Genomic DNA, 23,318 nt, shown 5'->3' with positions numbered 1-23,318 from the left:
CGCCAGGTCCCTGATCCTTCTTTAGAGATGGCAGTGAACCGAGGGAAAACAAGGCCCCACCTCACCTCACCCTGTTTGAACAGGGAATGAAAGACATGAAACGAAGATGAAGGTTAAAATCAAAACCCAGGAATGGAGGGTAGGATTTGAGATGGGGCGGGAGTGGAGACCTTGTCTCCCGCCCCTGCCCCTGGCCCACTGCAAATTCTTTAAGGCTCTGTTTGGCTACTCCCACTGGAGTTTGGGAATACTGTTTTGGGAAATTGGTGTTCCAATGGAAATAGGGGTGGAGATTGGCCATATTCTCAACATCCTCACATGGATGTAGTTGACAACCCCACTCCAACACAGGATTCCAAACAGAGCCTAAATTCCGTGTCATTCTCTACCATCACCACCAGTGTTTCAGTGTTCTTGATCCTAAAACATGTATTCTAATCTTTTTATGGCTTGAACAAGGGAAAACCTCTCAATCATCAACCCACAAATTGGCAGGCCTTAATTGACAAAACCATTAAAAGTCCCCTCGGCTCTCAAGTACACATTGTCCTATGTCAGGTGACAAACCAGGGTGGCCCCTAACTATAACTAGAAAGGTGGAGCCCTTTCTGGCCATCCATCATCTTTATATGGGTATATTTTACATGACTAATGGCATGCTACTTACCACCACAGTTTCTCATGATACAATTTCCAATGCTGAATAGTTCAAAACATTGAACGTCTTACTTCCAGGTCCTAAACGGTGACACGAGTTAAAAGAAACAAAGACATGGTTACTTCAACAGTGCAGCAAGGTAACAAAGTTGTAGTCAGGAAAACTAGCAAACAGAAAGGTTCTGTAAATATAACACAGAAACAACCACACTAACCCTCAACTACCAGTCACTATCCTTCTAATTATGACCAGAGAAATAGTCAAGCTTCTGGTATGCATATAGACTAGCATTAAGTAACTGCAAATCAAAGAGAATTCTGGGCCTCCCCGCAGAGAAGGCCATCATCTTCAGTAACGATCCTCAAAGGATGGTGGTCGCACACGTGCAGGGCGGTCATAGGGACCTGACCTGTCTCTATAATTTCCTTCATAACGTGCAGGGCCACCACCACCAAAACGATCTGAGCCTCTCACACCATCCCTTTCGTAGCTCCTGTCCTTATTATATCCATTTTGTGGATATCTATCCGAACCACCATAGCGATCACCACCAAGACGGTCCCCGCCAGTTGGGTATCTGTCACTTGGATAGCGGTCACGGGCCTCACGACCTCCATATCTGCTATCCCTACCGTCCACACGGTCTCTATCACCATAGCGGCCACCATCATAGCGATCATCACCATAGCGGTCGCCTCCAAAGCGGTCACCACGGCCTCCAGAATACCTTGATCTGGATGAGAAGCGTCCATCGTCACCGCCAACAGCAGAGGGGCATTCACGGGCCCAATGGCCAGAGCGACCACACTTGAAGCACTCAGAACGTCCAACAGGGCCCCTATCGCCCCTATCTCCCCCTCCATAGCTTGCACGCCCCCCACCACCATATCCTGGGCCATTATCCCCAAGCTTGGGCTCAGCCCGATTCACAGAGATAGTTCTCCCATTCAGTTCCCTGCCATGCAGCTCATCGATGGCTGCTTCCATCCCCCGCCGGTCGGCAAACGTCACGAACCCAAATCCACGAGGGCGATTTGTACCCCTTTCCAGCATGACCTACAAAGTAGATCATGTTTAGATACCAATCCACACAAAGAGAATGATGAACATAGTATCATCCCATCCACAAGATCTACAATCTCAACCGTTGCAATATCCATACATTATTAAAATAAATTCTGTGATTACAACACACCAAATGTTTCCTCCACTTAATGCTGTTTTTTTCACCTTCTCCATAGCTTATCTGAACTCTTAACTGACAAGTGCACTAAAGACGCTTGTCCACAGCTGCCAATCAATTTTTTTAGATTCCAAACGAGTGTCCAAGTGATCATGCAACAAGTAATAGCATCAAGGAGAAAGGAAAGAAAAGAAAAATCTTACAGGACAACTACTCAGCAACCAATGGGAAAAGACTAGAATTCAAAGGATGATGATTAGTAGTGGGAAACAAGCAAACAACTAATTTCTTTGCTCTACTCTTCACGCATGAAGAGAAAAGGAATTCAGTTAAGACCGAAAAAACATATGGAACTCATGGTTTAACAGCATGCTCTATTCTTTAGCAGCATTAGAACCTACGCTACAAAACCAAAAAAAAGCAGCAACAAAATCATGCCTTGATTCAGAAAGACAGTACACGCTAATTGGCGTTTACCTATATGCTGTGATAGCTTGATGTTCAGCAATACCTTGAAGCCATTGGAAGCTACACAGATTTGCCAAGATTTTTTTTTTCAAAAGGCAAGCTGGGGTTAGGCAGACCTCTAGCAGTTATACAACTATACCATTGGGTTTTGAACCTTCAACATCCCAACACAAGTTGACGTGCACTAACTGCTCCTACCAGACAAGCAAAGGCCCCGTTGGTCCCACAAGGTACTGAAGATTTAAAAGGAACCACATCAACATAACATATGTCTAGCACATGGTGCTGAAGATTTAAAAAGAGAATGATTTGATCGCTAATAAGTAATAACCAATAAACCAACGCAAGATTTTAAATTAGACACCTTTGTTGAAATGTCCACCTAAGGAAAAACCTATTTTATTAGAGATTAGAAATGGTATTAGAACTTCGCAAAATGGTAGTACACTAATGGTAATCTTACTGAAAATTGATGCCCTATTCATTGGAAGACCTATTCACCAGACAATGCAACTATTATTCAATTTCCTTAGGGTAGTTAATAAGGATCTAATCTTATACTTTTGAATATATGTACCAATCATTGAAAGGAAACAGACAATAATACCACATTCTAGAAAGGACCAGATCTTATGCTTTGGTCACAGGTGGGGATGAACACAGCTGAGAAAGTAGAAGCTGTGAATGTTGGTCACAAGGTCAATCCTGTGACCAACTTTCACAAGATTCAAGGCAAAAGCAATCATAGCTGGCAATCACAATCACAACTTGTACTTTTTCATGTTTCACTAACCTTGAGAAAGTGTTGAGATTGTGATTTACAATCACAGGTCATGAGCAAATCCAAGAATCACAGGGCAATACAAACATGCCAAATGCCCTTAATGTGACTGGGAGAATTTAAAGACCTCTTGTTCTGAAGAACAGATAAAAATTCAAGTTGGCCTGGTCATTCAAGTCTATTTGTCATTGTTGGAGCCATCAACATTATGCTCTCCCACTCTTTATCGTGTAGCATATGCATAGCTTCCTGAGAATTACTACTAGACATTATGCCACCGATTTTACAATTCTTCGATTCAGGTATAATCCTACTAGACATTATGCTCTCACATTCCTTATCGTGTAGCATATGCATAGCTTCCTGAGAATTACTATTTCTTTTATGAATTTTTCAGTGATGCTGAACTTTAACCTGCTGAGCTGGTGAAGCCCGAGATAGCTAGCTGGACAGCAAAATAAAAATTCATCATCTGAAAGTAGTAACCAAAGCATTTGAAGCACAGAAAGCTTAAAAGACAGATTTTTAAAGAGACATTTGCTATGGGTGCAATAGAATACAAATTCTCCCTTACATTTCAGAACTGTGTTTTGCTGAAATTCTCTAAAAATGTGAGGATAGAGGATAGAACACAATTTCACCAATCATTCTTAATGAAGGCAGAAGAAAAAGAATCAAGACAGAATGAATAAAGTCTCATATGCAAAACAAGGATAACATAATGATGATCAAAACAGTCGTCATTAACCAAATCAAAATGATCAACTTTATATAAAATTCATTCTCATCCCCTTACAGGAAATGCATGTTATTGAGGTTATCCTTGGACCTGCAGTTGACTTTCATTGTGTTACTGCTATAGTTACAGGACAGAGAGGATAATCGGTCATTAAAGACCACCACCGTAATTAAGGAAAAAAATCCTTATGAATATGATAGATTATCAAGATCCAGACCAATGCAAGACCATCCAAACTTTAGCATCACCAAACAGAGAAGAGAGAGCTCCCAGATTCATTCAGACCAAACACCACAATCACAATGTCTTTAACATAAAATGTTGCAAGAATTATAATAACTGTGCTCTGATACCACACGATGTTTGAGACCAAAGGAAAGTAAGAAACTAACTCACCAGTTGAACTGTGAAAAAATTATATATTATCATAGACAACACCCCAATATAAACAACTAACATGCTGATGACTAAAATAACAACTGGATTGTTTCTTTTGCATTGTGAAGATCTTATCACTACTACACTCACTAACATTAGACTATTTGTTCTAAATATTTGTGGGAGACACCTTGACAACTTTCTTTTCTTCTCATGCTCAAATAAACAGGCGCACACACATGCAACCATGCATGCAGGGATGGAATACACATGCATGCACATGGTTACCATATATCCTAACAAGAAATATTCAACCAATCATCTACACAAATGCAACTATTCTCTAAAAACATCATAGATAACCAAACATTTCTAGCAACTATGCAGTGAAAGCATTATAGGAAAACATTGCAGCAACTAATTGTGAATTTAATAGCACATGAAGCACAGCTAAAATATGAAATAGAAAGAGCTTGCTGCCTTAGTTACATGACAAGACAACTATTGGATTATGATGTCCAATAATAATCAGGCAAAGCCTCCAAAAGAGATATCTATTATGAGTCCACCAGCAACTTGAATAAAGAGTATCCAATCTAATCAATAAGTTCAATTATAGAAACCGCTTGAGTAAACAAAAATCATGCTTGACAGAGTTTATTAATCATCAGTAAGAGTTCTTACTCAAGGCAGCAGCTGCTGAACTTGTGGGAAATCTCGTTTCAATTCAATTCAGTGTCATCCCCAAATCACAACACAAACAACAGAAAGAACAAAAGAGCATTTTGCCAACCTCATATGATGCAGATTCTCCAGCAAGTTCATCTTTCAAATATAACATCTTCAAATTTTCACAGGACTGACTAAAATTAACATGAGTAAGCTGAAAATGTTGTGGAAGATGAGTTTTCTACTGAAGCAAATGGCTTTCTTCCTCTATGTAACATTTTTTCCCATCATCAAACTGCAAGTATAGACAGAACCTTCTGGCAAAAGCCAACAACGACGCACAATCATTCAAGGTGAAACAACAATAGCAGGTCAAGTACAACATCAACTTCCACAGACAAGCACTGTCAAACTTTGGCAAAACTATAAAAGATTCTCCCCTCTCTTATGAGTTATGCCGCACTCATGTTCCACTTTCAGACTCTAACTGCAGCTGGTGTCCAGGGGAAAATATAATATTATTTCCTTCCCAATGAAGATAGAAAAGGAAAGGGACTCTATGCAAAGTAAATGGCTAAACACAAGCTATGAGGATTTTCTGTCACTAACAAGGACATTCCATACAGCACTACATTACACAAAACCAGTACCTCCACAAAAGTGAACACGATACTGAGGGCTTTTGATACTACAGTTTTTTATCCAAATGTTGTTCTCACCCATCATTTCCTCGATAACTGCAACAGATAACATTCTCTCAAACTGATTACATATGATGTGTAACATTATGCAGTAGAATGAGCCACCACATGCTTCTGCAACATACCAAAGATAGAAGCAGCACTGAGAATACTGATCGGTATTTGATTCTTTGACCACATTGTCATCAATATGCTTCAATAGGAAGAGAAAGAACTTAGATTGGTCATGGTGACAAGGTGTCTGTAGCTTGGAAATGCTTCACAATTGTACACAATGCAACACTTTTATCAATAGAACTTTAAGCAAAAACTCAAGATGGTTTCAACTTTCAAGGTACAAATAGAATCTTCCAAAGGATTCCATAGGCATAAAAGCAATGATTGATCACGCTTTTTACAACATATGCTCACAAAACTGTAGTATGGTGGAACAGTAATAGCATCATCATGCTCGGATCTGAGACTCTCGGAAAAAGGCAAACTACGCTCTAGACCGTGAAACAAGACTTTCTTGTCATGTGAACAACGCAACATTCAACAAATTACCTTCACTGTCGCATCTGTAGTCACAGTACCGTTCTATCTTTATGAACCGAAAAAGCCAAGACAATAAAACTTTTCGGTAAGGCTAGCTGCAAGACAGGATAACAGTGGCATGACCCAAAAGTTTTGGAATCAAATTTACACTATCCATGACAAGAACATCACAGTGAAGCCACACTGAAAGTTCTTGTAAGTTCTGAAATATTGAAAGTACTATCGGCTGCACATCCTCTGAAAGATTACTTACAGCCGCTTCCATATAAAACCAAAGAAACAAAAATAAAACATCTGACACGTGTATCTGGTCTATAGGTTCAGTTCGATGTGTGTTCGATTTCTAGTTCAGATTGATGGTGGTGGTCATAATCAAACCCTTTTAAATCTACACCACCAAAAGGAAAAACAAAACCCTATGGCAGGAACATCAGATGCTGATCTCCTCTGCATGCCGATCTCTGATACAACTAAACATGATCACATCAGCTAGACGATGACTGTCTCTGCCAACACAAACAACGGTTCCGCAACTCGAAGAACATCTAACACAGAAACCAACCTAAGGAATCTCTGAGAGAACGTGCGCAAATCATTAAGAAAGCCCTCAGGACAACCCCTCTCTCCGTGAGATGCATCCAGGTCAACAGAATGCAAAAGCTAAAGATTACACAATCTGAGCACACATCCTCCGCACTCTCAGTTCCGTTCTGATCCTCTTCCAGATACCAAGAGCAGGCAGATCCACAGAGAAGATCTACAAACAGAGCAGCCCCCAGTGCAAAAAAAAGGTCAACGCAAGCAACCCAACAGTAGCGTTCTCGCCAGCACAATACCAAATTAACCAACCTCACCAGACCGTTCCAGATTTCCAACCCCAAACAGGCAAAAAAAGAAAGAAAAAAGTTAATTGATCCGAAAGAAAGAGGAAATTAAAAAGACTTCAATTCCAAAACTTAGCCCTATAAATAAATGCTAGAATTTCAAAACGAAAAGGAAAAATCTTTGGAAAAAAAAGGTGCTACTAAAAATGGCAACTCAAAGAGGGCATATTCAGACTAAAACGAACAAGGAAACTGAAAGAATCCGACAAACCCTATGAGATAATAAACGTTGACGAACGATAAAAAAAACTAACCCTAAACCCGACCGTACCTGGGCATCGAGAACCTTGCCGTAACGACTGAACGTGTCGGCAAGCTGCCGATCGGTGGTCTCCCACGCCAACCCCCCCACGAAGACGCGCATATCTTCTTTCCCCGCCATCTTCTTCCCTGAAGAAAACAAGATAAAGTGGTAAAAGGTCAAAACTAGGCTTTTAGGTGGAATGAGAAAACAAAAAGCAAACCCCCAAAGAGCTCGAAGAAATCAAAAAAACCCTAGAAACGAAGGATTGCAGATCGAGGACGAACGGGGAAAAATGAGAACGATACGATGGACCGCACACTTACAGTATCTGAATCAAAGGAAGAAGCCTTCAAAACCCTCAATCTCTCTCTCTCTCTCTCTCTCTACAGAGAGGTCGTCTCTCCGCTTTCCGTATGAAAGATAAGACTCTCACTGGCTTTCGGCAACGCATTTTAAACCCTAGGAATGCTTGGGGGGACATTGTGTCACAATGGCACGGGTACGACGCGACACCTACTCTAGTTCGCCACGTAAGCTTCAAAAATAAAAAAAAACACGAACACACGGATTTTTTTAATTTGTAATCGAATAACAATTTTCTCATATTTTAATATAAAAATATATTTTGTATTTAAATATTATTCAAAATATGAAACTATTAAAATTTAATAAAGTAGTGTGTGCGTGACCGTGTCGTGCTGTCAACTGTGTCCCCCTAGATGCAGATCTTTAAATAGCGTGTCACTGTGACAGCCAAAAGCGCCCTCGCTAAGGTTTGGGACCCTGGCCGAGGTTTGCCTAAGCTTGGTTTACTGGTCGGTTCACATCGGGCCTTATCAGACTAGATTCTGAAACGGGTTTAAAATTAGACCCAAACCGGACCCAATCTATTTCGGGTTAGGGTTCCAGTATTGCTGAAAATTGTGGACCCATCATGATCGGGTGTATATCTGGTTGGGTCTTCAATAGACCTATTTTTTAATCGTGTACCAGAATTAGATCCAGACCCGCCCCATTGTTTGTTTGGTTATAGGTTCAGGTTTGGGTATGGATGAAAATTATAGATCCATACAAGTGAACAGGTTCAAGTATCATCAGTTTGGGTTTTAACTGGAGTCTAGATATGATTGATATTCTATACTTAATTACTCACCAATCAAAACATACTTAAACTAGTGGAATCAACTATTCGTTAAGAAGATTATATGTTAACAAACGTTAGGTATTCTAAACAATAGCGGGTCGGGTTTTAACAAGTACAGTTCGGGCTAGTTCAAGTATAAAACAGGTTTGACTATACAATCAGTTGGCGTTCGGGCTGGTTTGGATACAAAGTGGATTTGGGTTCGGTCAAGTTCAATTATAAAACGGATTCGGGTGCATAATCAATCTAGGTTTTACATTATGTGAAACTATTTGGGCAAAGTATAAAAACACGTGCCCAGTTCAAGCGGATTCGAGTCTTCATTTATAATACCCATGATATTTTGGATCCAACTTGAACACATGGGTCTACTAAAAGTGTACCAGGTATACCCGACCTTGTTACAAGTCTATACGTGATAATACATTGTTTCAAAGCTACAATGCATATGACATGAAACATATTTATATTGATATGAATTACTAGAATATGAGAACTGAAAATCAGAGAACTAATGTGTGAACAGTGATTTTCATGATTTTTTTGTTTCTTTTTCTCTTGAATCTAACCATAGGGATGTGATTTCCATGTTTGATTATACAAGAACTCGCTCTTGAATCATCTGATTTTGATGTATAAATGAGATTTTTTCAAAGCTTTAAAATTAATCACTCATAATCTTCATAAATATTCAAGCATTCAAAAATCACATTTTTTCATCAAAAATATACAATTCAGAGATTGATTCCTAGCAAATTCACCATGCCAAGCACATCCACATGGTTGAATTTGCAAAAAAAGTCTTGAAAATGCCTATATTTCTAATTATCATATTCTAATTCTCATATTCTAGTTGTTCATAATCAGCTTGTTGAGCCTATTTCACAAGTTCAAACGGGCCTTTAGCACAATCCATACCCTCTCTCTCTCTCTCTCTCTCTCTCTATATATATATATATATAAAGAAAAAAATAATAATCTGAATTAGAGAAATTGATCCTTTTATCATTCCTATGCATGTCCCAATTTCTCATATTAAAAAACAAAGTTCATCATAAGGAAGAAAAAAGTTAAGACTATTTTTCTTTGCAGTTTTTTGCAATTTACGCATCATAGTTGAATACCTTGCCCAATTTCCCACTTGATCCCCTGCACGTTTGGGGCTGACTTACTGTTCATGGGTAAGACTGTTAATGGGTCGGGTTTGACGTATACCCGATCCGTACCAAACTCTATGGCTTCAGGTTTTGGTGATAAATGATGCCTAATTGGAATCTCGAAGATTCTGATTAGTATATGGAGCCAGCAATGATTTATGAAATTTCATAATAGACTCGTGTTTCAAAATAGGATCCATAATTTTTCAGTATAAAAAATAAAAATATTATTTTATAGACTATGGTTCGAATCTGGCTACGTAATCGTTATAGGACCTGAGTTCTGGGTTTTCTTATTGTGGGTCTGGTAAGACTCATGTCTGAACTCGATACCAATTCCTAAAAATTAAAACCAAGTTTCGGATTCACTTGGGTCCCAACCAAGTCCGACCCGTTGACACCATTAAATCAAACCTTTCCAATTCGAATATGAAACTGACTCCGGTTGCGCTCTCCCTCGCTACATGTATCGCAAGGACACGGAAAAGACGACACGCGTTTTATTAGATTTTAACGAGACACGACACGATAGGAATTGGAGCATCCCTGTCACGGAGTTTGCTCTTTGCTCCTCCAGTCTTCCTCCTGTAGGGAGAGAGAGAGAGAGAGAGAGAATGGCAGCACGCGCTCTGCTAAGGACGTCTAGGACGATTCTCAGATCGAGGAAGAGTCCTCACGGATTCCTCCTCCCTTGTACCTCTTCCTCTGTGGGCTCCCAAAGTCGCTTCTTTGATATCTACAAGGTAATGCTCCTCCCCAACGAAGAACCACCAACGCACCAACCACAAACCATGATCGTATCTCTCATTCTTGGATCCCATTTCTTGTCTTCCCTCTGCAGTTTGCTAGCAAAGAAGCCATTCAGAAGGAGCGCGAGAGGATGTACTCTCTCTCTCTCTCTTAGATTTCTCTTTTATTGATTCGTTCATGATCAAGGTTTTGAAGAAATGGGTATCATAAAGTGAATCAATTTTTGGTTTTTTCGTGATTTGGTTGATGCGTCATTACGCTTCCTGGCTTTGAAATTATTGAACTCGTGTCATGATTGGTTTGCGTTTTTGATGGGGTGTTTCTGATTTTTTATGACATGATTAATGAAATGGGATGTTTGATGAGAGTGGTGTTGTTGGATTGGTGCAGTACTGATGAGATGAACAGGGGTTACTTTGCTGACATTTCTGAGCTAAAGAAACATGGGGGTAAGGTACATGTTGAATCTTTCTTTGTTAAGATCTCTATGAGGGGAAGTTGGCTGCTGTAATTTCACTATTCTCTATTTTGTTTCTGATAAAGTCTTGATCTATTTTAATATGATTTGTTCTTCGGTGCTTAATTGGATTGAGAGAAATTTTGATTGCACTTTGGTTGTCACAGAACAACACTGAATATGATATTTTTCTAATCCAATTCACCCATAAAATATCTAATTCATGTCACTTCGGAAGATGCTGCAACCATGGCTCTATATTCGGCCTATGTGGTAGAGCAAGCAACTGCTTTTTGTTTCTTACTGCTCTATGAGACTAAGTTTCTTCCAACAAAAATATTATACCTTGAAATTGACCTTCGTTCATCAGGATCACCTGCCCAATCTGCATCAGAGAAGGCTTTCATCCTCGTTTCTTTTCTTATAGGAAAGACCATCCTCAAGTGTACCTTTGAGATACTTAAGGATTCTCTTGAGAGCCTCTACATGACTGGTTCTGGAACAATGCATATATTGGGATACTTGATTTATTGCATATACTACATCTGGCCAAGTAAATATGAGGTACTGAAGCATACTTACAATACTCTTGTATTTAGTAGGGTCTTCATATACTTCTCCTTTATCACAACAAAGCTTTTGATTTAGAGGACTAAGAGTCAATAAAGGTTTGCAATCTCTCATGCTCGATAGTGTATTTGTATTGCGTCAGCAGTATAATATTTTTTTTCCTCTATTGACCTCTACTCTCAAAAAATATTTGAGCCTTTCCAAGTCCTTTATTTTGAATATGCGACTCAAACAACAACAACAACAACAACAACAACAACAACAACAACAACTACGCCTTCATTCCAAAACAATTGGGGTCGGCGATATGAACAAAAAAAGAAAATCATTTTGGGTCTTCCACATGAATCCTTCTCCTCCAATCATTTCTATCCAATGCCATGTCCTCAGTGAGGTTCAAAGCATTCATATCCTTTCCTATCACCTCCATCCATGTCTTCCTAGGCCTACCCTGACCTCTTTTAACTAATATATTATCCCATTTCTCCATCCTTCTAACTGGAGCATCATTAGGCCTTCGTCGAATATGTCCAAACCACCGTAAACGATTCTCTCTCATCTTATTTTCAATGGGTGCAACACCTACCTTCTTACGTATCTCTTCGTTCCGAATCTTATCTTTTATTGTATTTCCACACATCCATCTCAGCATACACATCTCAGCTACACTCATTTTTTGAATATGATGTCTCTTGGCAGCCCAACATTCCGTACCATATAATAAAGTGGGCCTAATAGTCGTCCTATAAAACTTTCCCTTCAACCGCACTGACATTCTACGATCGCACAACACTCCAGTTGCACTTTTCCATTTCATCCACCCAACTTTTATCCTATGATTTACATCTCCATCAATTTCTCCATACTTTTGAATGATAGATCCCAAATATTTGAAACAATCATCCACCGATATTTCTTGCTCACCAAACTTCACTACACTCCCATCTAGAGTTACCGGAAGCGCCTAGGCAAAAGGGGAAGCGCGCTTCGGAAGCGCGAAACGTCACGCTTCCGAAGCGTGAGGGGAAGCGTCCCCCTTTTTTGGGAAGCGCGCTTCCCTTTTATGGGAAGCGCGTCCCCCTTTTATGGGAAACGCGCTTCCCATAAATGGGAAGCACGCTTCCCCCACGCTTCCCCCTCGCTTCCCCCTCGCTTCCCCCATTTTTTTCATTTTTTCGCTTCCGGTTCGCTTCCTAGGTCGTTTCCGAGATGGTTCGGAATTTTCTTCTAAGTGGTCCCACGCTTCCCCGCTTCCTAAATTTTTGAAAGTGCCTCGCTTCCCGCTCCCGCTTCCCGTATCGCTTCCCGCTCCCGCTTCCTCGACTGGTAACTCTGCTCCCATCACTATTTCGTTGCTTACTAAACTGACATTCCATGTATTCTGTCTTACTCTTACTTAACTTAAAAGCTCTTGCTTCCAATGTCTGTCTCCATAATTCTATCTTAGCATTAACCCCAGCTCTAGACTCATCAATCAAAACAATATCATCAGCAAACAACATACACCACGACACATTTTCTTGAATTGATCTCGTAAGCTCATCCATCACTATAGCAAATAGGAAAGGGCTTAAAGCAGATCCTTGATGTAACTCAACCGTTATAGGAAAACTGGTTGTTACCCCTCCACAAGTGCGGACATTGGTTACTACTCCTTCATACATATCTTTAATTATACTAATGTACTTAAGAGAAACACATTTCTTCATCATTGTCCACCAGAGAACGTCCCTAGGTACTCTATCGTATGCCTTCTCCAAATCAATAAAAACCATATGCAAATCTTTGTTCCTCTCTCTATTTCTCTTAATAAGTTGTCTAAGAAGATGTATAGCTTCCATACTTGATCTTCCAGGCATAAAACCAAATTGATTCTCTGATATCATGACAACCTTTCTCAACCTAGACTCAATCACCCTCTCCCAAAGTTTCATAGTATGACTCATGAGTTTTATACCACGGTAGTTTGTGCAATCTTGTATATCACCTTTATTCTTATATAGAGGCATCAAAGTACTCTTCCTCCACTCAGTAGGCATCTTATTTGTCCGCCAAATCTTGTTAAAAAGATTTGTCAACCATTCTAAACCTTTCTCTCCCAAACATTTCCAAGCCTCGATAGGTATACCATCTGGGCCAACTGTCCTTCTTGATTTCATTTTCTTCAAAGCCTCTGCAATTTCTTTCTTTTGAATTTTGTGCATGAAGTCACGATTCATCCCATGAAAAGGAATGGACAAGTCTCCAAGATCCGGAGCATGCCTTTCATTAAATAGCTTATCAAAATAATCTTTCCATCTCTCCTTAATCTCCTCATCTTTGACTAAAACCCTTTGTATTTCATCTTTGATACATCTAACCATACTCAGATCTCTCGATTTCCTATCTCTCATCTTTGCAAGCCTATAAATATCCTTCTCGCCCTCTTTGGTATCCAACTTATCATAAACCTCCTTATATACCTTATCCCTCGCGTTCCGAACTACTTTTTTAGCTTCCTTTTTTGCTATCATATACTTCTCCAAATTCTCATTATCACGACTCTTACTTAGATTTCTATAACCCTCTCTTTTAACCTTAATAGCTAAATTGACATCCTCGTTCCACCACGATGTATCCTTACCTAGCGGTGCCACCGCCTTTAGACTCACCTAATATGCGACTCAAAACTTCTTTAATTTCAATTATGTGTTTCTCCGAGTTACCCGTAACTATGATATCATCGACATAAATGAGTAATACAGTTAACCACTTTTTACCTTTGTACATAAAAAATGATTGATCGAGATGCGATCTAGTAAATCTATGTTTTTGAATTTCAATGGAGAAACTTTTGAACCATGATTTAGAGGCTTTATTAAGCCCATATATAACCTTGTTTAGCTTACACACGTATTGGCTTAGATCATTCTCACTATATCTCTTAGGTTGTTCCATGTAAACTTCTTCCTTTAGATCTTCATGCAAAAACACATTCTTGACATCCAATTGACTTAGCATCCAACTGTCATCTATAGCGAGAAACAAAATAATATGTATTGTTCTCATTTTTACTACGAGACTAAAAGTCTTTATTATAATCCAACCCATGTTTATGGGTAAACCCCCTTTTCTACAAGCCGAGCCTTATATCTCTCTACGTTGCTATTTGGTTTATATTTAATTGTGTACATTGACTTTGATGCCACAACATTCTTATCAAAAGGCCTCAGAATAATCTTTTATGTTTGATACTCATAAAGTGCCTTCATCTTTTCATTAATAGTTTAAATCCATCGATTTGACTTCAATGCATGGTTGTAAGTTTTGGGTTCTTGTTTTGAGACAACGGTAAAAAGTAATTGATGATCTGTGCTAAAATTTTCATAACTTACTCCTTTTTCAACTGGGTATCTGACTCGTCTAGACCTTAATATTTGGAGTCACATGATCAATATGGCTGGTTGTATCTTGTTGTACCTAATCAATTTGGCTGGCTGCACCTTGCTGCAATGAATTTACGTTAGGTACATATTTATTTCTGCGACTGTATATCATAACTTTAAATCTGTCAGGTTATGGGGCTGTATTTGTAGTTGGTGGTGTATGCTGCCAATCATTTAAGCCATCACGCTCCAACTACTCATGAATCTCATCTTCACATATATTCTCAATCACCCGTTCTTGAGCTAAATCATCATCTTCAACTGAAAATAATTCCTCACTCATCCAGGTTTGATAAGTTTCAAGTGTTTGTGTTTCTCCCTGTGTGTTCTCCTTATACTCAAATTTCTTTTCATCAAAGACTACATTTTTTGATATTCGAACACACCTGTTCTCAATGTCATAGCATTGGTATCCCTTATAATCATCAACATAACCAACAAATTTACAAAGGTATACTTTCTTGTCAAACTTATTTCTCAATGATGCATCAATATGAACATAACAAACACATCCATAAATTTTCAGAAAATTATAATAAGGATGTTTTCCAAAAGGTCATAATACAGTGACTTATTTTGAATCACTTTCATGGGCAGTATATTAATGACATGAATAACAATATGGAAAGCTTCTATCCATAAATGTGTGAGAACGCATCCCTCATGCATCATATCTAAGGCACTCTCAACTATGTGTCTTTGCTTCCTCTCAACAAGTCCATTTTGTTGAGGTGTTTGGGGACAATACACTCTTCGATTGATCCCATTTATCTTGAGATATTCAATAAAGCTAATCGAAGAGTATTCACCCCCACCATCACACTAAAAATTTATGATAGACATGGAAATTTTTTAAAAATATTAAAAACCTCATGCTTATGTTTCATAAAATATATCAAAGTCTACCTGGAATAATTATCAACAAAGATCACATAGAATTGCCTTCCAGAAGAAGAGGAATTGAGAGCAAATCCCCACATATCAGAATGAATGATTTAAAACAATTTTGAAGCTCTTTTATTGCTATAAGTAAAGGGCAATACATGACTCTTAGACACTTGACAGCTAGGACAAACATGACTCTTCAACTCTTGGTTTACATTGAAAAAATAAATTAAGTTACTATAATTGAGCTTTCTAGTGAAAGCTTTACTACAATGTGCAAGACGACTATGCCAAATATTTGACTTATTCAACTCAGACTCATTGACAAGACATAAAGACAAAGAATGACTCTTAGACTTCTCGACAAATTTATTCTTGATTTCGACATATGGGTCTTCTTTGAAGAGGTACATATTTTATTGTCTTTGACCTTCAACGTACATCCTCTTCATGTAAAGATCTTTCACATAAACAAAAGGAGTAAAAATAACACATGAGTTGGTATCATCAACTAATTTAGAAACGGAAACAAGATTCTTTTTAATGTTGGGAACAAAGAATATGTTTGTTGAAAATTATAATTAGACATGTGAACAAAGACTTTTTCAGTGCCAATGATGGGGTGTCGAGTACCATCTCCGATAATGACTCTGTCTTTTCCAAAATAAGGGGCCAAGTTTCGAAATTTACCTTCATTCCCAGTGATGTGATTGGTTGCATCTGAATCTTCATACCAAACACCTTGATCATTCTGCTTCTGATTGAGTCCTACAAGGGCTGCCAACAAAAGTTGTTTGTCTACAAGTGCCTGAGCCTCTGAACCTGATCTTGATCCAGTTGATCAGTCGAATGATTTTCCTTGAACTTTAGCTTATGAATTATATCTAGGATCATCCTTAAACCAACAATCTTTTTTCACATGACCTGGCTTTTTACACACATAGCATGTTGGAATTCTTCTGTTCTGATTTGCTAAAAGTGGAATATTTGGGAGCGGAAGAAGGCCTCGGCCTCCCTGATTCCCTACACATCCACTACCTCTTCCTCCTCGCATTCCACCATGCCCTCTTACAAACTGTGAATCAGATAGGAATACATTATGGCTGTCCCCGCGTGGATAAATTCCCTCATGATGCTCCAGGCATATTCATTTAAAAAAGGAGTAACTTAGATTGCAACACTTTAAAGTTGGGCAACTTAGGAAAACATGACAAGGTAGTGTAGACAACACTATATTCCGACCCCAACCCATTAAGTGCCTTCTGCACCTTATCTTTTTCTGAGACTTCATAGCCGACCATCACAAGTTGATAAGTAATATCTATGTCACATGGGTGCGGGTGCGGGTGCGGGTGCGACACGGGTGCGGCGCAATTTTAAAATTTTTGGACACGGGGACTCGGCTATATATATATATATATTTATATATATATATATATATATATATATATATATATATTATTTTATTTTATTTTATTTTATTTAAAAGATATTATTTTATTTTATTTTATTTAAAAAGTGCACAGTCACAGCACTGTGCACTGTGCACAAGCACAGGCACTGTGCGCACTGTGCACAGCACTGTGCGCACTGTGCACAACACTGTAAACAGGCACAACACTGTTCACTGTCTCTTTTTATATAAAAAAAATCAATTGTTTTAGTTTTTTCAATAGACATTTTTGGACTCGGTCAAAGTTGACCAAGTCCAAAATGTGGACGGACTCGGCCTCGACTCGTTGACCGAGTCCGACTCGGCGTTGACCCAGTCCAGGCCGAGTTCGAAGCCGCACCCGTGTCGGGGCGTGTCGACTCGGGTGCAGCACCTCCCTAGCCGAGTCCGTGTGACAGAGTAATATGCTTCATTTTGTTTAGGTATTCCATTATGGTCATGAAGACCTTTTTGAGATTCTGAAATTCTCTTTTTAAAAACATAATCTGAAACCTGATAATATGTTTGAACTAGCTTACCCCAGAGTTCCATAGTAGTTCAATCATCAGGAATACTAATCAGAACTTCCTGGGATAGAGTAGGTGTGATGTAGGCAATGAGTGCCTGATCTCGCTTAATCCAAGAGACAAAATGTGGATTTAGAACAGTAGTCAAAGCATCCCCTTTATCATTATTCTTTTTCTGCATTATAAATTATAGTGGAATCAGGACTGATCCATCCAGGTGACCTGAAAGATCTTGGCTGCAGATAAATGAAATGATTTGTCTCTTCCAGGTATGAAAATTGGTGTTGGTAAGTTTTTCAGAGACAAGTTGATTCAAGAAGCTAGCAGAAAGAGAAGAAGATGTGGAAGAATCCATTTCAACAATAGAATCAGTTTCAGCAATGAGCTGGTCTATTTTTTTTTTTTTCAGAAACCAGAAAGATCGGTAGGTTGGAACCCATCAAATGTCCAAGACTAACTTTTCAATCGGAGAATAAGCAATATTACATATGATTTAAATGAAGAAATAAGAAATACACAGATCACGTTATTTGAGTTTTCACGTGAATATGCAGCAATAGATCACATGATGATTTTAAGCTTTCACATGAAATATGCAGCAGCAGATCACATGATTTAAGAAGAAAATAGGAAGTATTTCGCGTGATTTAAATAAGGAGAATATATTTCAGAATCAATTGCTCGGATTCCATGTAAATCAGAGATCATTCACCAAGAATACAAGAGGAAGAGAATATTAGAGAGAAGAGAGGCTACTGCAGAATACCCAAAAACATCAATAACAGGGACGTCTAGGGTTTCTATCTTTTATCATTAAGATCTGATTACAATGCAAATGTACAATATTGCCCCAACCTCTAATATACAATATGTCATATAATGGGGGGGTAAAATGGATCGATAAAATACAATAATTACAACGTGATTTACAATGGATCTGGATCTCGGATATGGATCCAAATCTGATTCCAAGATATATCACATCCCAATAGTTTCCTAGTTGTATTTGAAGATGACAATGTAATCTGAATTTTGAAAATTCTGATATTTGGATTTGGTTGATGAGACTGATATGTGCTTGATTGATTATAGGATTTTGAAGTTGTAGGATTTTGGAATCCCGGAATTTAGTAAAATTCTGGATTCTTGTAATTCTCACTTTGGACTTATTCTGTCTGCACCTTGAAATCATTAAAATTTAAAAAATCATCTGTTTGCTGCACCTCAAGGATTTCAATATTTGAGAGGATCCTTGTACTAATTCTATGCATCTTTGTTTGAATCTTTTTTTTTTAACTTCTTTTTGTAGATTGCAATGGCCAATAAAACTATAGTTCCATCAATGGTGGCTAAAAAGTTTCCCTCACTGGAAGTGGAGTTCTCAGATGGTAGAAGACTTAAGATTCCATTCGTCTTTGAAGGCAGAGTGGAAGGCCCTAAGGCATCCTTACTTTGTCTCTCTTTTCGAGCTAGCTCTCAGGTTTGAAAAGAATTACTCATTCTTTTTTCCCTTGATACTATAATCATTCTGATTTCAATTTTATTTGTAATGCTTGCAAAATAAATATTTTCTACATATTCTTCAATTAAGGAAAAAAACATTTTTTGCCATTTACAATATTCTTTCATGACTGTAACTGTGACTATCTCCGGGGAAAAACCACTGCTTGAAAAAAAATCCCAAGCAAAGCCTAGCGGAGAAATTGCCAACAACCATATTTCTGCCCAATGGTACCAACCTAATCAAGTACTACGCTGGGCCTAAATTGTGGGCAAGCCTGCCCTGGTTACTTGAACTCCTTCAGATTCAAAACCATGCCGAATGCCTACTCTTATCTTTAGCTATTTAAGAACTACACTCCATGCATGAAATGACATTTGTCCTTTTTTTTATAATACCAGAAAACAGAAGCTCTATGTTTATGTACTGTGGAAATTTCAATTGTACTGTAATCATATAACTGTTTAAGAGAAGTTATTTTATATTATTGTTTAATGACTTTAATAATACTTGTTATCATTTGGACCTTGTGGAATTCCTTGGCAGGCAATGGCTGAGACATGGTGTGCACCTTTTCTTAGTGCTTTTAATGCTCCCAAAGATATTCATCTTTATGAGGTAATGAACAAGTATCCAAGGGGAGAAAAAAAACAACTTCCATGTTAACAACCAAATTTCTTGCATGGGCAACCTTTTCCCCTTTTTTTCGTTATTTTTGTTTCAGCTCTTCTTCTTGAACTTGAAAACATGTGGACAATGGTGATCTATCTCTGTTTCCTCTCCCTTTTATCTTTAACATATTGAGTTGGATTTAATTGGATTCTGCTTCTTTTTGCAATTTTAGTTCATTGTTAGTGGGTATGATTCAGTGGCATAAGAATGGTAGATTCATCCATGCATGTCATGCTTCCACTTAGGTCATGATTACTGTGTTCTTGGTCTCGTTATCATTGTTATTTTCTTGCTTGAACCTTTTACGAGAATCCTTGCAATTCACAAATACTTACCAGGCAATTTACCTGAGTATCTTTTTCAAATCAAGTTCTTGTTAATATCACATTAAGTCAATCAAGATTTAACATAAACCTGATCAAGCGGATAATTTGTACATTGAGCAAAATCTTTGCAATACTGCTGTGGATCTCAGTACTGTTTCTGATTCGATCTATGGAACATTATTTGTTAGAAGCACACTTTCAGTAAAATGCCACTTGTTTTGATGCATTTACCTGATTATAGAGATACTGTTGTAATTGATGTTTTCTGCAATAATATTGAAAAAAGCAAAAATATTTACTGGTTAGAAACTATAAGATATCCATAAAAGATTTCATTTAAATTTGAAAAGGATTCACAATAACATTGTGAAAAATCATGATGGAATGCCTCTAATATCATCTTATAAAACTCGTGATAATGTCACTACTTCCTCCAAATATGAAGGATACTTGTGGCTATGGTATGATATGTGGGGAATGTAGGCTCATCAATATGAGATTAAATGATGGGATAGGACTTGATGCTGGAAGAAACTAAACCATGGAAGCAGTTGCCGCTTTAGTTCATCAATTGAGGCCAAAATCTATTGAAGTTGGTTGATTGTGCTGCTAGGTGAGAATGGGGTGCAGTAAAGGGGTTTTGAAGGTTGAGTGTGAACATGGATCAATGGAGCAAATTTACACATTTTTAATGGAAGACACTTTGTTTTCACTTCAAAAACAATCCTTGGAATTTCTGGTAGAATAGAAGGCTTGCTTGGTTTATCGATGAAACAAATAAAACGTATTCTGCTCCAAATTTTCAAAAGGGATTGAACCTCCGGATTTATCGTATTTGTCCAGCTATGATCAAGCTAATCGTGTTCATAGATGTAATTCAATCTTGCACATGGCACTGGAGTTCTGATTCATCTACATCTGGAAGAATCTGTGAAAAATATCAGAAAATGTCCAAAAGATGCAAAATTAATGAATTCATTGGTGGTGGCAAATGAAGAGCCTATGTTAGCTTTTCTATTTTAGCTATTTTGTTCAAAGCTTTATGTTCTATGTCATTGTTTATCTTAATTTTAGATTTGTTTCTTGATGTGCCAAATGGAGATCTATGTTTAACTCTTCCATTAGGCTATCATGTCAAAAGCTGTGTTATATGTCATTGATCATCTTAATTCTCTTTACACTTTGCTATTTCCTTGTTTCTTTAGAAATGGGACTATAGATGCCTTTGACTTACCTGCTTGTGGTCTGATTTCAAATTATTGAACTGATTAAGCAACATGAATACTCAAAATGATTATGACTTTGATCACTCTGTACATACTTTGTGGTTCTTTGAGTTTTATATTTCCTCATCTGAATTTTTATGTTTGTTTCTCATCTAGTTTATCATTCTTCATTGGAACTTCCACATGCAAGCAGGTCTCTTTCATAGACTCATGGCTTTTATCATTGAATCCTATTAAACGTCTGCTACTTCGTGTAATGAGGAAATCCAGCAGTGTTGAGGGGAACCAAACTCTTCAGAGGCAGATTGTTTATTCTTTTGGAGATCACTATTACTTCAGAAAAGAGCTCCAAATATTGAACCTTCTCACCGGGTATCACTATTCTGCTCTTCTCCCAAGTGTGTATTCTTCCCCTGTAAATGCAACTATTTGGTTCGATTAAGTTAAACATACATCACTGCTTTGCAGGTATATATTTTTGTTAGACAGGTTTGGCAAGATTAGATGGCAAGGCTTTGGATTGGCCACAAAAGAAGAGCTGTCTTCACTTTTGTCATGCACTTTCCAACTGTTAGAAGAAAAATGAGGTGAATTTTATGCAACAGGCAAGAGACATACAGGTCATGCCCACCTAACAGCTTTTTGAATTTATTTTCCCTTTTCATCCATTTCTTTTTGTTTACTTTTTTTCTTTTTCTATGCTGGAGTTGCTTATGGGGAATCCCTTTAGTTTCTTGATCATGTAAAATTTTCTGATTAGATTAGAAGTAAAGGATCATGGGCAATCCTCATGTAAAACTTTCTTATTGCTTTTTATTTGGTCACCGTTCCAACGAATGTGAATGTGAACTGATTTTCTTGATATGTAATACTTAGTGAATACAAGAAAATAAACTGTTGCTTTTATTAAATCTAAAGAAAATAGATTGATCTATTTAAAATTTAAACTGCTTCCAGCTCAAAGGGTTATGGTTCATGTCAAATTTGGGCTGACACATTGGTTGTTGCTTGTATAGCATGCAAACTCTCTCTCTCTCTCTCTCTCTCTCTCTCTCTCTCTCTCTCTCTCTCTCTCTCTCTCTCTGGGTTGTTGAATCTTCTTTATGTTTCTGTTATGCATTGATTAATTTAAAATAGTTGATTGAGCAAAAATTGTTTCCAAAGATATTTTACAATCCTGCTTTATTGGACGGGATAAAAGGGATGAAACAAGGTTTGGCTATAATAGCCGTATTTTCATGGTTATAGTAACCCTTCAAGATCACATATTTTTTCTGATTTGCTCCAACCCAGATAACATAAAGTGATGGACCATACCAATTGCATTCCATCTGCTTGATTTGTATCCGTGGTTCAGGGTCCGTGTGCATTATATTAGCAGTGTCAGTGGTTTTCTGATTGTTTACAGCTCTGGCTTTATATGAACTTATTTAAAGGATTTTCTGAAAATTATAATTGCATTAAAGCTTTTATGACACGCTAAGAATGTGATAAAACTGGATACTGATATTTCTCTGCCATTAACCACTACAATTATTAGTTAAAGGGAAAATGAAATTTTATTCTGACTTCATTATTCTTCGTTATTTTGCCTTGATGTGTTGTGATTGCAACACTTGCAACCTGATTCATGATCCGGGGGATTTTCTGAAGTCAGTGTGACCTTTGGTATCTGGGAGGTTTGGTAATGAATTCTTTTAATTTCCAGTTTAAATTTGACTGCAGCAAGGTGCATGGGAAGGTTACCTCAAGCACATTGATGATTTATTAAAACAGAAAATGACCTGACTGTCCTTGTAAAGTAGCGTGCTTTTTAAAAAGCCTCACAATTTGCCAAAATCCACTCCATGTCCAAAATTTTGATTCTCGGTTTTTTAAGACATTTTTACCCTTTTGCAAATATGACACGACTTCGCAAATGTCTCCAAAATGTTGAAAAAAATCGCGTAAGGGGCACAGGCAAGAGGACATTCGCAAATATAGTATGACCTTTGCAACCCATTT

At 37.9% G+C, this 23,318-nt stretch overlaps 2 protein-coding genes across 4 annotated transcripts; one reads left to right on the top strand and one right to left on the bottom strand.

Moving 5' to 3' along the window:
- Positions 1–755: 755 nt before the first annotated feature.
- On the bottom strand, positions 756–7,666 carry LOC149829193 (glycine-rich RNA-binding protein RZ1C-like). 3 transcript variants are annotated; one of them, XM_090017959.1, is made up of 3 exons: positions 7,566–7,666; positions 7,270–7,388; positions 756–1,714 (listed from the first exon to the last, which is right to left on the bottom strand). In XM_090017959.1, exons 2-3 carry the CDS (start codon positions 7,378–7,380, stop codon positions 1,007–1,009), a joined length of 819 nt encoding a protein of 272 aa, XP_089874085.1. In that variant the 5' UTR covers positions 7,381–7,388; positions 7,566–7,666; the 3' UTR covers positions 756–1,006. The 3 variants fall into 3 exon arrangements, with proteins under 3 accessions (XP_089874085.1, XP_089874087.1, XP_089874086.1); XM_090017961.1 differs by lacking the exons at positions 7,270–7,388; positions 7,566–7,666 and adding exons at positions 4,892–5,613; positions 5,703–7,262; XM_090017960.1 differs by lacking the exons at positions 7,270–7,388; positions 7,566–7,666 and adding an exon at positions 4,892–7,262.
- Positions 7,667–10,141: 2,475 nt separating this feature from the next.
- On the top strand, positions 10,142–22,208 carry LOC149829192 (ATPase complex subunit). Its single transcript, XM_090017305.1, has 7 exons — positions 10,142–10,286; positions 10,385–10,425; positions 10,684–10,747; positions 18,899–19,069; positions 19,637–19,708; positions 21,508–21,686; positions 21,783–22,208. Exons 1-7 carry the CDS (start codon positions 10,158–10,160, stop codon positions 21,898–21,900), a joined length of 774 nt encoding a protein of 257 aa, XP_089873431.1. The 5' UTR covers positions 10,142–10,157; the 3' UTR covers positions 21,901–22,208.
- Positions 22,209–23,318: the final 1,110 nt, after the last annotated feature.

Source organism: Nuphar pumila, chromosome 9 (assembly GCF_984573655.1).
Source record: "Nuphar pumila chromosome 9, dmNupPumi1.hap1.1, whole genome shotgun sequence".
Taxonomy (NCBI): Eukaryota; Viridiplantae; Streptophyta; class Magnoliopsida; order Nymphaeales; family Nymphaeaceae; genus Nuphar; species Nuphar pumila.
This window is presented reverse-complemented; position numbering and strand designations above follow the sequence as displayed.

Excerpts from the sequence above, each read along its gene's own strand:
- LOC149829192 (XM_090017305.1), top strand. The coding sequence starts at position 10,158 with ATGGCAGCACGCGCTCTGCTAAGGACGTCTAGGACGATTCTCAGATCG. Across the intron at positions 10,748-18,898 it reads TAAAGAAACATGGGGGTAAG|ATTGCAATGGCCAATAAAAC; the intron begins GTACATGTTGAA and ends TTCTTTTTGTAG. Across the intron at positions 21,687-21,782 it reads ATATTGAACCTTCTCACCGG|GTATATATTTTTGTTAGACA; the intron begins GTATCACTATTC and ends ACTGCTTTGCAG.
- LOC149829193 (XM_090017959.1), bottom strand. The coding sequence starts at position 7,380 with ATGGCGGGGAAAGAAGATATGCGCGTCTTCGTGGGGGGGTTGGCGTGG. Across the intron at positions 1,715-7,269 it reads GCAAGGTTCTCGATGCCCAG|GTCATGCTGGAAAGGGGTAC; the intron begins GTACGGTCGGGT and ends TCTACTTTGTAG.